Source organism: Plecotus auritus, assembly GCF_963455305.1.
Source record: "Plecotus auritus genome assembly, chromosome: 5".
In the NCBI taxonomy this organism is placed as follows: Eukaryota; Metazoa; Chordata; class Mammalia; order Chiroptera; family Vespertilionidae; genus Plecotus; species Plecotus auritus.
The window spans coordinates 158869263-158885718 of record NC_137776.1 but is presented as its reverse complement, the minus strand read 5'-3'; the positions used below and the strand labels follow the sequence as shown (position 1 = coordinate 158885718).

At 46.3% G+C, this 16456-nt stretch overlaps 1 protein-coding gene across 4 annotated transcripts in view; it reads left to right on the top strand.

The window, feature by feature from the left end:
• Positions 1-996: 996 nt before the first annotated feature.
• TBC1D2 (TBC1 domain family member 2) overlaps positions 997-16456 on the top strand; it is a gene marked incomplete at its 5' end in the record, with an annotated part of 42776 nt that continues 27316 nt past the window's right edge. For 2 of the 4 annotated variants that reach the window (XM_080669384.1, XM_080669383.1), the window contains 3 exons: positions 1096-1464; positions 4837-4978; positions 10807-10954. In XM_080669384.1, the coding sequence (XP_080525510.1) occupies positions 1096-1464; positions 4837-4978; positions 10807-10954 (659 nt within the window). Of the gene's footprint in view, positions 1465-4836; positions 4979-10806; positions 10955-16456 lie in introns of all 4 variants that reach the window. The other 2 variants (XM_080669380.1, XM_080669381.1) reach the window with 2 other exon arrangements.

The window sequence follows — 16456 nt, the reverse complement described above, 5'->3', positions numbered from 1 at the left end:
AGATGAGAGAGAAACATGAATCAGCTGCCTCCTGCATAACACTTACTGGGGATGTGCCCGCAACCAAGGTACATGCCTTTGACCGGAATCGAACCTGGGACCCTTCAGTCCACAGGCCGACGCTCTATCCACTGAGCCAAACCAGTCAGGGCCATTCTTTCCCGTTTTTTGAAATAATAAGTAATGCTATATCGAACATATTTGTCAGCTAACGGAGAGAAGGGGCTAAGAAAGGGCTAGAGGGGTGGACAGAAATGGGCTCCACAGCCCAAATGGAAGAATGCGCCCTAGACTGGAAGGAAGGGGAGAGTTAAGGGCAAGAGAATAGAAGAGGCAGGAAGTTGAGCCTAGGTACATTTACTGTTTATTAGTTCCTACAAAATTTACAGTGCAGCAGCCAGCCTGGGCGCCCTATATTAAGCAACCGGCGCGCGAAGGTGGTGAGCTGGAGCTGGGACAGAGGAGCGGGAGGCCGCCGCGGTCGGCTGAGAGCCACGAAGGCGCAGAACTAAAGCAAAGAGAAAAGTTGGCGGCCGAACCCACGAGCCCCACACGCCCTCCAACACCGGAAGTGGTGCCACCGAGCCCGGCGTCTCTCTCAGCCAATGGGCGCGTGATGCACCGTCCGACGGAGACCCGCGCGGCCCCTGGGGAGAAAAGGCGGCGGCCCATCGGCGTGAGGACCTTTCCTTCTACATTACTACGCGAGTTACCAGGACGGTACAGTCAGTGACAGGCATCCCTTCCCGTTTCTCTCCCGCCCGTTAACCTAGCTCAGTGACACCACGCCTCCAGCCAGAGGCCCTCCTCACGCCCTGCACCTGCCCTTAGTTAAGATGACTGACCGGCGGGTACAAAACCCGGAAGTGGGCGGGGTAGGAGGAGTCTGTGGGGGCGTGTCGGTGGGCGTGGTTTGGTTTCCGAGGGGCGGGAGGGGTGTGGCCCGCCACCCTACTGGGTTTTTGGTCAGTGAGGCTCGCTCACCGCAGCGGGTCACCCCTGGGCCCGCCCTCGCGCCCAGATCGCCCTCAGAGCCTCCGAGATTCGTCCCAAGTCGGGCTGCGGACCTCCTCACCCTGCGCGGCCAGAGCGGCGATGGAGGGCGCCCAGGAGAAACCCCCGGAGCCTAGTTCCCCTGCCCTCAGGTCCGGTGAGCCTGTGGCCAGGGGCCCCGAGGTGCTGCCTCCCGAGGAGTCAGAGGGCTGCGCCCGGCCCCTGGAAACGGCCCCCAAGAAACTCTGTGGATACTTAAGTAAGTTTGGCGGCAAGGGGCCCATCCGGGGCTGGAAATCTCGCTGGTTCTTCTACGACGAGAGGAAATGTCACCTGTATTATTCGCGGACCGCGCAGGATGCCAATCCCTTGGACAGCATCGACCTCTCCAGTGCGGTCTTTGACTGCAAGGTGGACGCCGAGGAGGGAACTTTCGAAATCAAGACTCCCAGCCGGATTATTACCCTGAAGGTAAATGGAGCCGTTTCCCCCTTTTAAGCAGGGATGAGTTCCTGGGGCACGGCCGGGCGCCGGTGGGTGGTCACCGTAAATTTACCGGGAAAATGATCACCGATCCTGATCGCCCAGTGAACCCTGGGTGCCCAGGCGTTTGTGATTTCGGAAGCGCATTCACGCCCAGTTCTCACTGGGTTCCCACAACAAAGGCAGGAGTGTTGGGTCCATAGTTCGGATCTGGAAACTGAGTCAGAGAGATGAAGTGACTGGCCCCACCTCAGGCACCCAGAGGGCGGTGTATGTAGCCCATTCTTGGAATCTCAGAGTCTTACTTCCTCTCAGTACCGCATCAAAACTTTGGGGTGTGCCTGACAAGGCAGTTACCTTAACTTTCTTACTTGGGGCTGACGTATAGTCAAGATAGGAGCTTGCAATCCTCTCTCGAGACCTAGATTCTAAATCACTTTCCTTGATGTTCTGGCCAAAAGGAATGGATGCTGAGAAAAATGTTGGCAGGGATTGGGAGGTAAACATTGAGATATCACTGATCAGCTTAGACTATTCATCAGGGCATATCCAAACCTGCTTTCCCTATCAGTAGGTTTTGTTTAATCTTTTTGACTGAGAGAGCCTGAAACGTGGTAAGGCCATGTGCTTTGAAATCAGACCGATTGGATTCAAATTCTAAATCAGCTACTTACTAGCTGTATGACCCTGGGCAAGTCACTTAACCTCTTGGAATGTGGGTAGTTTGTGAGTTTTAAAACAAGATATGTAAGCGTCTGGAACAGCAAAGGCACCTACAAATTGTTGAAATACTCCCAGCACCTAGAATACAACCTGATACCTGGTGGATGCTCAGTAAATGTTTGTTGAGTGAACAACACATCATGGTGGAGCCAAGAGGAGGTGCCCCAGAACTTAGTTGGAAAGACAGATCTGCACTTTGAAATAAGAGTTCCAAGATTCACACTCTGAACTAAGAATGTGTCAGGAGACAGCCTTCGCACCCCATCCCATCTTCCCAGCCCTCCACCCTTACCTCCAGCCAACTGGGCATCTGTTGAGGCCCTGAATGCAGCCCACAGCTTCAGCTCTCCTTTTCAACCAGACCAGCATGGGGAGATCAGATAAAATAATGGAAACGAGGAACTCCAGGCCAGGCAAGGCAGGCATTTCACAGGCCATGTGGTTTACAGGTGTCTCCTCCCACAGGTTGAATGCTGTCTACAGGGTCTCCAACACGTGGCTTTTACTATTCCATTGATCTGTGTTCATGCCTGGCTCTATGCTAGGCACTGGGTATGGAGCCAAATTACACCTGTCCCCTGGTGCTCAAACAGCTTAAGATCTGGTGACAGAGACTGACAGGGAGATTGGCACGCACATTAAAATGTTCTGTTAGAGACACAGGAAGTCTGTACCAGAGAAGTGTGGTGACAGGATGGGTCAGTTCCACTGAGTGGGAGGGTCCATCCAGAAAGGACATCATAGAAGGGATGATATCTGAATCCTGAAAGAGGACATCAGTTTTCTACCGGCAAGAGGGAGAATATTATTCCAGGTCAAGAGACCCCCATGAACAAAGATGGGAAATCATGTCACCACCCAGTGTCCAGGCAAGTTCCAAGAGCTTGTGGTACAGAGGGACCCAAAAGATGGAATGGGAGAACAGAGACCCACGGGGGAGGGCAGGGCATTATGAGTGATGACAGGGAGCTTGGGCTTTGTCCTGGGGGCTGTGGGAAATTGTCAAAGAGCTTTAAGCAAGGAAGCACCGTGATAGTAGAATGCTTAAAAAGCTCAGTCTGGCTATTGGGTAGAGAACAAATTAGGAGAAGGCAAGGCTGGTGGTCAGGGAGTCCATCAGGAGGTGATCACGCGAGAATGATGGCTGAGCCAGAGCAGTGACAGAGCGAGACAGTGGCTAGGGATGTGAGGCAGGAAGAATGTGAGAGGAGTCAGGGATGGCTCCTGTAACTGGCTGACTGCCTTGTTGGTCCAGTCACTGATAGGAGTTGAACCCAGGATGAGGAGACAGTAGGACATCGGGTGTATGTCCTCCTCGGTAGACTCTTAAATTCTAAGAGGACAGAGGCATGTGTGTTGGCTCACCACAGTATCTCCAGTGCTTCCCTCAGTCCCTGACACAGATAGCAGGTGCTCAATATATACTTGTCCAGTGATTTAATAAAATGGGTTTGGTTTTGGGCTGGACCTTGTCAGTACAAGGTCATGGTGAAGCCATGGGAAGGCCTGCGGTCTCTCAAGGAAAGTGTATAGAAGGGGAAGACTGGTGGGCATCATTTTATCTTATTTGATATCTTTACAACAGACCAGGGGCTTCTTTCTTGGAGGCCCCTGGCCTCATGCACACCTCACCTGTGAGCCTCTTAAAAGGAGGAGCTTGCCCTGGTCGCCTGTAGCCTCCTGCTTTTCTCACGTGGCCCTGATTGTGAGCAGCTCTGTGAGACTCACCATCCACTCCGAGTGAGCTGCCCAGCTTCTGTGCCCAATCAATCGCAAGCCTTTGCTACATAAGCCACATCTCCGGGCCATAAACTACAACAAAGTTCTGGAAGTGGGAGAAGTGGGAGACCCAGGTTCTGGAACCAACCTGAGTGGCTTCAGAGCCTTAGTTTCTCCATCTGTAGAAGGGGCTGATCACTCCTGCCCAGCCTCCTCCCTGGAGGATCTGGTGACCTAATGGACGTGAGCATAGATGTTTGTACCATCCAGTCATGGAAGACCAATAAGCATCAGCCATTAACTGTTGTTGTTGTTTTTTTTGGGGGGGAGGGGGCCTGGAGGGTGCCACTTTGTCATGCTGTGTATATGGCTTTCCAGTCCCCGATCATATGCATGATTCCAGTGCATCACTAAAACAGAAGGGAATCTCCATTCCACAAAAAAGTCAGCTAAGACGTTGAGATGTTGCACAGAGAGATATAGTGATGGTATCATGGGCCCCACCCAGGGCAGAATTTTAAAGCTCTTACCCTCTCTCTTAGCACCTCCAAATCCCTTTACCCAGTGAGCATATTTTGAGCACCTCCTTTATGTCAGGTACTATGCTGGCCACTTTACCTTCCTTATCTCATTTCATCCTCATAACAACTGTCCTATGAAATGAGTGTTATCATCACCATAGTACAGATGAGGACACTGAGGCCCAGAAAGGTTAAGGAACCTCTAAGGGGAGACCAGAGCCTGATCACCTTCTATAGCCAAGAAGCAGGTGGTGTTTTCTAGGTGGGCACCCAGCCACAGTGAAATTTTTTTCTGGGAAGGAGCATTACCAAGCCTCCCTTGACCTTCCCACATCCCATATCCAGTGCCACTCTGGGCACAGAGCCTTCCTTGCCAACTAACCCTTATATTTCTCAGGCCGCCAACAAGCAAGTGATGTTGTACTGGCTGCAGCAGCTGCAGATGAAGCGCTGGGAGTTCCACAACAGCCTGCCTGCACCTCCTGTCGCCCCTGACGCTGCCCTGGCTGGGAATGAGCCTGCCCTGCGCCTTGAGCTAGGTACCCAATGGGTTCGCCTCCTGTGCACACCCAGGGCTCTTGGTGATGAAGCCTCACCCCTCCTGTTAGAAGTGAGTGGGAGGAGCCCGCTGCTAAAGAAGCTGGGAGCCAGGGATGTGACTCAAAATCAGTTAGGGCAGTGGTCAGCAGACTGCGGCTCGTGACTGTACAGCAACAGACTGTAATTATTGGAATCGAGAGTCTAGGTCAGTGGTCGGCAAACTCATTAGTCAACAGAGCGGCAAACTGCGGCTCCGGCTCGCGAGCTGCAGTTTGCCGATCACTGAGTTAGGGCAACCATATAGTGACAAGGGCAAGAATATGGGCTCCAAGGCCAGGCTGCCTGGTTCACATTCTAATCCTGTGTGGTCTTAGGCAAGTTGTTTATCCTTTCTGAGCTTTAGTTTTCTTCCCTTGAAATGAGGTCAGTAAAGAAATTATACTTACTTCTTAGGGTTTTGGTGAGGATTAAATGAATCCGTATACCTTAAGTGGTTGGAATGATGCCTGCATATTGTCAGTTCAATAGCTGTCAGCTACTATTATGATGACTATAATGGGAATGTCTTAAGAAATGAAACTTTCACCGAGTTGCTCTGAGGTAGGTTAATGAGAAATTACAGATATTGTTACTGCTGCTTTACACAAATGCTTTGTGCTATGAGTTGTGTAGACAAGTGTTCAATGTATTATTCCTGTTGTTCGCATAAGCCAGAATCCTTCACCCCCACGTGGCCCACAAATAATTTTCTTGATCCCAAATCCTACAACATCCCAACAGGGAGGAATCCTGGAGATCACACCCTCCCACCCCCATCCTGAAGCCAGGAATATGATTGACAAATTTTAGAATCAGGACTGACCACCCACAGCTGCCCCTGCAGGAGCACAGACAGTGAGGTCCCACCACAAATCTTCAGTGTGTCTAAGATGCCTCATCCTTAATTAACAGGGAAGCCAAATGGGTGAGGGCAGGACTGTGGCCAAGTGCATCCTAGACCTCCACACCCGGATATTTTTCATGTCCCAAACTGAGCTCATCTGCCCTTGACTCTTCTCCCCCAGTTTTCCTTCCCCCATTTACCCAGTTGCTCCAGTAACCAGGAGCCACCCAGATTCTTCCTGCATCTCAGTTAGCCAGTCGTCAGTCACCAGTGCTGGCCTTGTCTCCCTGTGACCTACACATCAGACCCAGGCCCCACTTCACTGCTGTCGCCTTGGGTCAGGCCTCAGCTCTTAGCTGGAAAATTATAGAGCAGCCTCCGCTCTGGTGTCCCCATGTCCCAGCCTGCCCCCTCTGACCATCCTCCTCACTGCAGTCAGAGTGAGCTTTCTAAAGTAACAGACTGAGCTCAGCCTTGGCTCAGTGGTTGAGCATCAACCTATCAACCAGGAGGTCAGGGTTCGATTCCTGGTCAGGGCACATGCCTGGGTTGCAGGCTCAATCCTTAGTGTGGGACATGCAGGAGGCAGCTGATCAATGATTCTCTTTCACCATTGATGTTTTTATCTCTCTTTCCCTCTCCCTTCCTCTCTGAAATCAATAAAAATATATTTTTAAAATAATAATAATAAATAAGTAAAGTGACAGCCTGAGCCCCACTCCCCTTTCCTGGTTGCTCACCATGTCCCAGGCCCAAACACAGTCCCAGCTCTTTAGCACCAAATTCAGTCCTTCCTGCTCTCACCTCTGTCTGCTGCCCCAGCACCTGCCTCGTGTCTTATGCTTCAGAGTGCCAGAGGCATCTCTGCTCTCTTCTCAGCCTGGGAATCCTACTTCTTCTTGATGGCCAAGCTTTAGTGTCCCCCCCTCCTCTTTCCAGTCTCCCCTTGGAAGCCTTCTGGGACTTAGTCAGCTAGACTCTATTGAGTCCTCAACACTTCCAGACCATTCTTGAGGCCTGTCACATTGTGTTCTAAGTAGAGTGTCCTTGTCAATCTCTGCCCCCTAGCCCTAGAGGGTGGGGGCTGTGTCCTTGTCACCTGTGTCCCCATTACCTGGTGCCCTGACTGGCACATTGGATATTTGTTGCATGAGTGTATGAGCAAATACATTGAATTTCATAATTAAATGAGGAAAGGAATGTAAAGCCTTTAGCATAATGCCAGGCACATAATGCTCAATACATGGCATCTGTCCTAATAATATTATTATATGTGTACATGTACACTGTTATTATTATAACAACTGCATCTTTTTATTGTTAATAATCATCAGTAATTTCTCCTGAGAACCTTCTGAGTGTTTTATGATTGTAAGGGCTTTCTTTGGGGAAGGGTTTATTTATTTTTGCTTCTACATTTTTATTCTACCCTCCACTTCCCACCTCCCAGAGCTAAACAACCCTGGCTGTGCTGAAAACTGCAGTCTGAGTTGACACAATTCCCCATCAGCCTCGGACCAGAAGCAACGAGAAGCCCTCCCTGACTTGAGATGGGAAGAACCAGGTTATCAGTTTTGGGATCCCACGGGTTCACCTGCTGTGCTGAACCCTTTTCAAGTTCTTGAATTCTGGGGGTTGGGTTTAGCACACTCAGCGGGCCTCTTCTGGGCCAGCTCCTGCTGTGGGCATGGGGCAAGGGAATGGTTGTCATGACCAGGGCACCAGTCTCCCAAGGAAGACGCTGGGGAGATGCAGGAAGCAGGCATGTGGGCTTCCCCTCTGAAGCCTTACTCATCCTGCAGCCAGCCCTCACTGTCCCAGACCAGGGCCCCTGTGAAACTTCCCCCAGCTTAACCAGAGAGACATTTCTGGAGTCTTGAGCAAGCTGGCAGGCCGTGGGTTGGCAGGCTGGAGCAGGCTGCCCCACCTCTCCAGTGCCTCCCTTCCTGGGAGGAAGCGGGGGCCTGCCGCCAGGGCAATGAAAACCTACCAACTGGCGTCTGACTGAGTCACAGGTGCTTCACCTTGCACAGAGTCTCAGGGCTGCCTTTGAGCACAAGGCACGTTCTCTACAGCTTTTAAGTGTTCACACCTTAATTTTATATTTTCCCTGAACATTGGTCTCCATAGAGCCAAGGAAGATCAAGGGGAAGCCAAAGGATTGATAATAAAGACATGGTGCCAAAGTAGAAAACATCTCACAAAGCACTTTTATAAATGTTTGTCATAAAAATATCCATACCACTTACATTGTTGCAACACTTCACATGCATCATCCAGCTAATCATCACAACAATCTTATGAGATTTTTACTGTTATTTTCATTTTACGGAAGAGAAAATTAAGGGTTGAAGAGGCTCAGGTCAAACAGAAGATGTCAGTGCTGAAATTTGAACCCTAGTCTGTAGATTCACACAAACATGCACCCCATCCTCGAGCTGAGGAGCTGACGGGCCATGTGCCAGGGCCCTCCAGGAAACCAGTGGCCTGCTGGTCTAAGCCCTGATTGTAGGTGATGGCTTCTTCCTACTGTTAATGGGACAGCCTCTACAGTTCAGGCAAAAGGAGAATTACAAGTAAATGCTGCTGAAAATTTTTTGTATGGTCACCTCACTGGGGCACGTCTCCAGGCTGGAGAGGGACACAGAGGCCCCAGACCAGAGTCTTGGGTCAATTCTATTTCCTGAAGGAAGTGCTGCCCTTCTCTGTGGCATCACCATCATGTGCCTCTCACCCTTTGGACACCCTCTTTGCACTGGGAGCTTGCGCTTTCCCGGGCACCCCTCCCTTCTTAGTACTGTCTGCTTGTCAGAAATGCTGCCGTAATAAGGGAAAGTGAGGAACTGTGTTGAATCCATGGCTCTGCTAGCAGCTGTGCGACCTTGGCCACAAAATTCACCCTCTCTGAGCTGCTGTTTCCTCATTGGTGAAATGAACCCCAAGATGACATTTACCCCCAAGATGTAGTTCTGTGTGGCCTCAGTAGATCTAGAGCCACAGGTGGAAGTTAACGGAAAACAGATATTGGCAGTTAGGGAAGTACTTGCCAAGACATTAAAATCTTAGACAGATGGTAATTTTTTTCTTTGTTGTGATTTAGGGAGAATGAAGATGTTTAAAGTATTGATAAGCAAGGAGACCTTAATTATTTTGAATCAGCTCAAAGTCTGAATCAAAGACTCCTTTGAAAGATGTGCATCCACAGTATGGAGCTTTATGGTTTTCTAAACATTTTCATATACTTTAATCCTGAAGGAGACAGAGTGCAGAGTGGCTGTCCAGTTTTTAAAATATGGAATCTGAAGCAGAAAGAGAAAAAATGATCAGCCCGGTCACAGCGTCCTCCCAGCAGAAACATGGTTTGGCCGCCAGGTTTCTTCTGGCTCCTGCTGAAACCCCCAGGGGGCTCTGCCATTCTAGCCAGATGTGATCCCTTCTTAGCCACCCCATCCCGTTTGTCCTTATCACCTCCTCCTCTGGGACCCTCCTGGCATCCTCAACTCTGGCTCTGGAACCCCTTCCCCCACTCCTTCTGCAGGTCCAAATCACCTCCTGCTCTCCAGGCCGCTCTAATGCCCTTCCTCCAGGAAGTCTTCCCTGACTTGAGTTAGAAGGAATCTGTCTCCACCTCCCAGAATTCCCTGCACTTTGGCTGGCCTGCCCTCGAGCTTCCACCCAATTGGTCTTACTAAAGCGTGCACTTTTCCCTGCTCCTGAAGCTGGGAGCTTCCTGTGCCATTGATGATCTCACTTTCTCCAGCCCCACCTGGAAACTTTAGGGTAGACGCCCAAACAACTGAGAAAGTAAATTGAAGGGAGGAACTCAAAAGAATGAGTGGGTGTGGCCAAGTACCAGCCAGGCTGCTGCTTCGGAAAGAGCCTTTTGGGGATTGACAATGTGTTATTTGCCAAATTAGACTGCAAAGTTTATTTTCAAGTAGATTGAGCAACTCTCCCTGGCCCCCACCATTGCATTTAATGTTCTTGCAGATGCAACGCAAAAATAAATGTCCTCTACCCCTTCGCCCTCTCAGTAAGAGGGCCCCAAGTAAAAGGTGTCTGCTGCCCTGCGCGTCTCAGGGCCGCCTGGTCAAGATCATACCATCTCCAAGTGGCCTTGGTTCTCTTCGACTTCTGGTAGCACTCAAAGCTAACTTCTGAGTCTTTCGCCTCCTCTCTCTTATATCTCAAATAATGTTTCATTAGTCTTGAAACCTTCCTTAATATTAAGCCTTTAAAGTACTCACTGTATAAGAATCCCTGTTTAAGCAGAACATTTGAAAAACATAGAAAAGTAGCCATAAGCCTACAACCCAGAGACAGCCAGTATTAGCATTGTTAGGACCTCCCGCCTATCTCTTTTTTTTTTTTTTTATTAATGTAAATGATTTTCTGATTAGATAACAATACAAAACACTTTACTTTGCTTTTTGGTACTCAGTATTGTGACCCTAAAATGTCCCTGTGTTGTAAAATCTGTTTGTTAGTACCTACTTTTGATAAATATATATTATTTCCTGTTTATAGATGTAACCCATGTTTACTATAGAAAATTTGGGGGAAAACATTAAACTATAATGAGTAGCCTGCTCACTTTTAATCCCAGCATGCAGTTCTGACCACTGTTAAAATTGCCAAATATTTCTTTGAGACTCTTCCTATACAATGGAGATCATACTATAACCCCGATTTTTATCTGGCTTTTCAACCTTAGAGTATGTGCCATGCATATTCCCCATGTTCTTAAGCATTCTTCCTTAGCATCATTTTAAATGGTTGAGTAACACGCCACCTGCCTCTTTGGCTGCTGTTAACCCACAAGAAAGTCTTGCTCAGGCTGACTCCCACCTGCTCCCAGTGGGAGCTGAGCCCATAGCACCCACCTGTCTGGTCTTTCCAAGTGCAATGACCCGATGGGTGATTTCCCTTTTCTTTGTTCCCCAGAGCAAGAGGAGGCGGAGCTGGAGGAGTTTCTGTGCCCCGTGAAAACGCCCCCTGGGCTCGTGGGTATGGCAGCCGCCTTGCAGCCAGCCCCTGCCATGCCCTCGGCCCTTCAGAATATTTCCCTCAAGCACCTGGGAACCGAAATACAGTAAGTGCTAGTGGGGCTGAGGGGCTGGCCAAGAAGCAAGCAGCCCCTTCTTCAGAGCTTACTGTGATCTGGGGTGATTCCCAGTAGGGAGGAGGGCCTGGTGGGGAGGGTTTTAGGGCAGTGGTTCCCAACCTGGGGCACACGCCCCACAGGGGGGCAATTTGATTTTTAAGGGGGGCAATTAGAGAATGAGTTGTTAACAGTGAATTTTTTGCATTTCTTATGTTTCGAGGGGCCTCATATACAGTATATAAATATATATTGTGACATTTATGCATTTCAGTTCTCTATTATATGTTTTGAAACTTTATTTGCTATTTTTTTCATATCACTTCATATTATTATTTTTTAACAATTTCTTAGTGATTTTTTCCTCAGTACTTCAACTGTCCTGTCATTCTTTTATTTTTCTCTTTCATGAATGCCACGTTCTTTGGAAGCTTGTTTAGACCAAGTTAATGTCCTTTTAGGCTTCCTCCGCGTGACTAGGCGTTCACTTGGAGATGCTTAGGTGGGGCATGGCCAAAAAAAGGTTGGGAACCACTGGTTTAGGGGCTCTATTTTCAATTCACGCTATTATTTTAAAATATTACATTCATTGTTCTGATTTTAAAAGTAGTGCATATTCTTTTTAGAAATTAGAAACATCTCAAAAGATATAAATTTAACATTATCCATATTCCTATCACCCAGACAAGCATTCTTAGCATTTAGTGTATCTCTTTCCTCCTCATTTTCTGTACACATACATGCATAATTGATATCATGCTGAATGTAATGTGGTGAAAGCTTCATAAATGTCTATATATGTCAGATGCATCAAATTATTCACTTTTAATATGTAATTTATTATATTCCCATCATATATCAGCTACTTTTTCATTTAACAATGTATTATATATACAATTTCTCATCGGCAGGCTTTGTTTTAAATAGGTTATAAAAAGATAGCAATATGGCCTGGGCTTTGGAATCAAATTGCCTGGATATGTGTTCTGGCTCCATCAGTCATGGGCTCTGGTATCCTTGGCAAGTTGTTTGATTTCTCTGTGCTGCACTTAAATTGTTAGTAAATATAAAATTCAGCAGTGCTTGCCTTATATGGTTAGTGCAGGGGTTAATCGGTCAATGCATGCAAACTGCTTTCGAACTGTGCTTGGCAATGGGTAGGTACTTAATAAACACAGGGTGGGGCAAAAGTAGGTTCACAGTTGTTCACCTGGAAAATAATATAATGATTTATAAATAATAATACAAGAACAAACTTTCATGTACTCACAACTGTAAACCTACTTTTGCCCACCCTGCTGCTGCTATTGTAGCTCTTACTGAAGAAATGGAAGCTTTTGGGAATTCAGACTATACCCAATTCTGATCTGTTTGGGTGCTTATTTTTTGTGAGGACTTCATACAAACTGGACTTCTTAGAAAGCAGAATAGATTGTTCACTGGACTCGAATCAGAGACCCTGGCTCTGTGTGACTCAGGCTTAGCATTTCCCTCGGTCAGCCTCAGTGTTTGAGTTTGCGTGGGTAACTAGAAGGATAGTGATGCTGTTCCCAGGATAGAAGCAGGTTTTAGGGGAAAGACAATGAGTGTTCTTTAGGGCCTGGAGGTAGACTACCCAACAGGCACTGGGTGGAAGACCTGGAACTCAGGAGATCTGAGCTAGAGAGAGACTTGGGGAGTATGGGGCATGGTTGAGCCCCCCCCCACCACCACCAAAGTGTGAGTGGACAAGGAGGGTGCCCTGCTGGGGATCTTCTCTAAGGAGGAGCTGGAGAGAACTGGGAACATTGTAAGCCTAAAGGGAGGTTTGAGGGGGCCTGAGAACTTCAGCCATCCAGCTGGTACACACTGTATCCAGGATGGTCTCACCAAGATTAAGCCAGGTTCCTGCCTGACGAAGGCCACAAACAACAGAAGTGGAACAAAGAACATGCAGAGACCAAGAAAGGAAGGAAGTTTCAGGGATTAGTCAGTTACCTCTCTCCTGACACTTGCAATAACCCACAGAAAATGCAAAGGAACGTTGTACGTGTCCTGGGGAGAGCCCAGTGAGTTCAAGGTTGCCCTTGTCTCCTGTATCCCCTGGCCCTGGCTGGTCTTAGAGCTTATAGTTGGGTCTGCCATGAGCCTAGGTCATAGTCTAGGGAAGGAAGTAAGGGAGCTTCCAGAGCACCATACTGGGTGCTCCATACTCTCATTGAGTTGTCTGCGTAACCCGGTGAAGTGGTATTAAAACAGTTAAGTTCTCAGGCTATGGAGTCAGATGTCCAGGTCTAATGCTCAGCCCCACTATCATCTCTGTGGCTTTGATTACTTATCCTTTCTGAACCTCAGTTCTCCTCTTGTGCAATGGAGGTGATAACAGTACTCACTCCATTGGGCTGTCATGAGGATTAAGTGCATTGAATGTATGTGTGCGAGGATTAAATGAATTGTATTTCTAGTGTTTAGCATAGAGCCTGGTCCATAAAAGGCCTCATTGTGGTGAATGCATTCATCATCCCCACTGCAGGTGAGAAAACCCAGACTCAGAAAGGATAAATGGCTTGCCCAAGGCTTTCTTTCCAGAACACGCTTTTATGACCACTACCTTTATGCTGACCAGGCATTTCAGACCTAGAGCTAGACCTACACAGAAAAAGATCTATGAACTGCTCCAACCCAAGTCAATAAATTTATGAAATGGAGTTGCCTCTTCCAAGCACAATAGTTTGGCTGGGTAGTGGCCACCTGGTCTGTGTCTGTAGAGATCAGAAGGCCCTTTACTGCCCTGAGGTTGGGGTTTCTATGCCTCTTATATCCCAGGGATGACTGTGAGCTCCTAGACATGTTGGGGAGGCTGCAATCCCTGGGCAAGGGGGAGTATGGGCAGCAATGATGGTCACCCCACCCAGCCACTTCCTCTGGCTGTAGGGATGTGTCTCTGGGTCTTCTCCAAGTCATGTGGCTTGTGGTTTGTAGTTTGTGAGATACGTTGTAATGGAGCTCAGCACAGGACCCAGCACAAAATGCTATTTAGTAAATAGTGCCCCTCATTGCCTCACCATTCTTTTTAATATGACCTACCACATGGGGAAAATAAGAACTGGGAAGGGGAAGTGACTAGCCAAGGAGTCAGGGGCTTCTTAAAATAGGACCTTAATAATAACAGAGTAAAAGAAGTCAGAGACCAAATTTTAAAGTCTGATAGAGTGCTGACTTCTAATTTCTTCTCTGTTCTTAGTTTAACTTACTAATTTCTCCTTTAAAGTAAAATCTCATTTTTACTTTGGACCCAACTATACCAAGAAACTGGATTTTCCTTTAAAGATAAGTTTCAGATTAAATAATTATTCTTTGAAAAAAATCAACAAACTTTTAGCTAAACAGATCAAGAAAAGGCATAAGACTCAATTACTAATATCAAGAACAAAAGGGGCAATACTACCAACCTTACAAAAATAGTAAGATTATAAGGGAATACTATGAACAATTATATGCCAACAATTAAATAACTTTAATGAAATACACAAATTCCTTAAAGATACAAATTATTAATCTGGATCAAGAAGAAATAGAAAATCTGATTGGACCTATAACATGTAAGGAGATTGAATTAGTAATCAAAAAACTATCCACAAAAATAAACTATAACAACATCTAGGACCAGATAACTTCACTGGTGAATTCTACTAAACATAAAGAATAATTAATACCAATTCTTCACAAACTCTCCCCCCATAAAAGAAGAGGAGGGAACACTTCCCAATTCATTTCATAAGGTCAGTATTACCATGACACACAAACCAAACAATGATATTACAAAATTTTTTGAATACCCAGAACCTTCACCTAGAATTTCTTTGCGTTTTTTCTAACCCACCTCTTCAGAGAAGGTATGGATTTTCAGGAGTCCCAACTTTATGTAAAATTTCAATTTCAGCCCTCTACTTTATATGGGTCCAAACCTTGTTTTCTTTCCTCCCTTGCAATCAAGGCTCTAGGTTTTTGGTATCAACAGTTAATCCCTGATCACAAGAAAAAAAATCTGTAACTATGTGTGGGTGATGGATATTAACTATACTTATTGTGGTGATCATTTCACAGTATGTACATATATTGAATAAATATGTTTTATACCTGAAACAAATATAATGTTATATGTCAAACATATCTCAATATAAAAAAAACAACAACAAACAGTTGATTCCTGAACAGATTTATATCCTAGTCAACTCTTACAACAATAATGCTGCAAACGAACACTTCTAAATTCAGTGTCATATTAATAAGCATTTCTTTTGCACCCATCTTAGTTCAGTTGCTATAGGCTAGGTTCACCTGGTCGTGACTCTAAGCTATTGGTAAGATCTAGTTCTACCACATATTTTTCATCTTCCATGGGCCACAGCTACCTGAGGCATGTTCCTCAAGAGGGCAAGCCCCACATGTGAGCACAGTTTAAGCCTATGTTCATCACATTTGCTAACATCACTTTGGTCAAGCAAGTCACATGGCCACGCTCAAAGTTTAGAGGGGAAAGGGGAAGCACTCTGTTCTCATGGAGGTGGAGGAGAAAAACGAATACTGACATACTTGGTTTTGTTATACTTCACAGATACTGCATTTTTTACAAGTTAAAGTTTTGTGGTAACCTGCATTGAGCAAGTCTGTCAGCACCAATTTTTCAGCAGGTTCAGCATTTTTTAGCAATAAGATATTTTTAAATTAAAGTATCTCTGAGTGCAAACTCGATCACTAACTACATGATGTTGCAGAAGTGAAGGGAACCAGGTTTGCTAAAGTAATTGTAGTGATAGACGTGTATTAGCCTCAGAAGCTACTGAGGAGGTTCATTGTATCCTAGTACACTGTAAAAAAAAAAAAAAAAAAAAAAAAAAAAAAAAAAAAGTATCCCCAAGATATGCCTGTATTTGCTGAACAGTAATCTAATCTAATGGTGATCTTTCTCTTTACTTCCCATTTGAGTTTCACCCCCTTTTTCATATTTAGTGCCTGAGGACTTCTCTTCCTTTCCTGGGAATTCAGCTAAATATTTGTGAAATATGTTTTGTATTTATCTAGCATCTAGGTGTTTTGGAATAAGGGTTTTTCAGAGTAATTTGTCCCCCACGTGGGGGTGATATAGCAGAGCCAGGATTCCAGCACAGATCTACAGACTTTCGCATCCTCTTTTTTTTGACCACGCTATTGCTGCCCTTAAGTAAGTGACTTTCCAGTGCAGTGTTTTCTACCTGTTGACCATGACCACAGGGGGAAATAGCTCAGTACACACACACACACACACACACACACACACATTTCACAAAATATTAACCCTCTCTAAGTGGAATACATTCTCATGTTTTACATCTTGTTTTTTTAAATGCTGCTCGTGATACTAAACTGATTTTATAATCTACCAATCGTTTATAACTTGCAGTTTGAAAAACACTGACCTACAGAACTCCTTTAATCATTTTCTCTTCCTTGTTAACTTATTTTGGAATATGT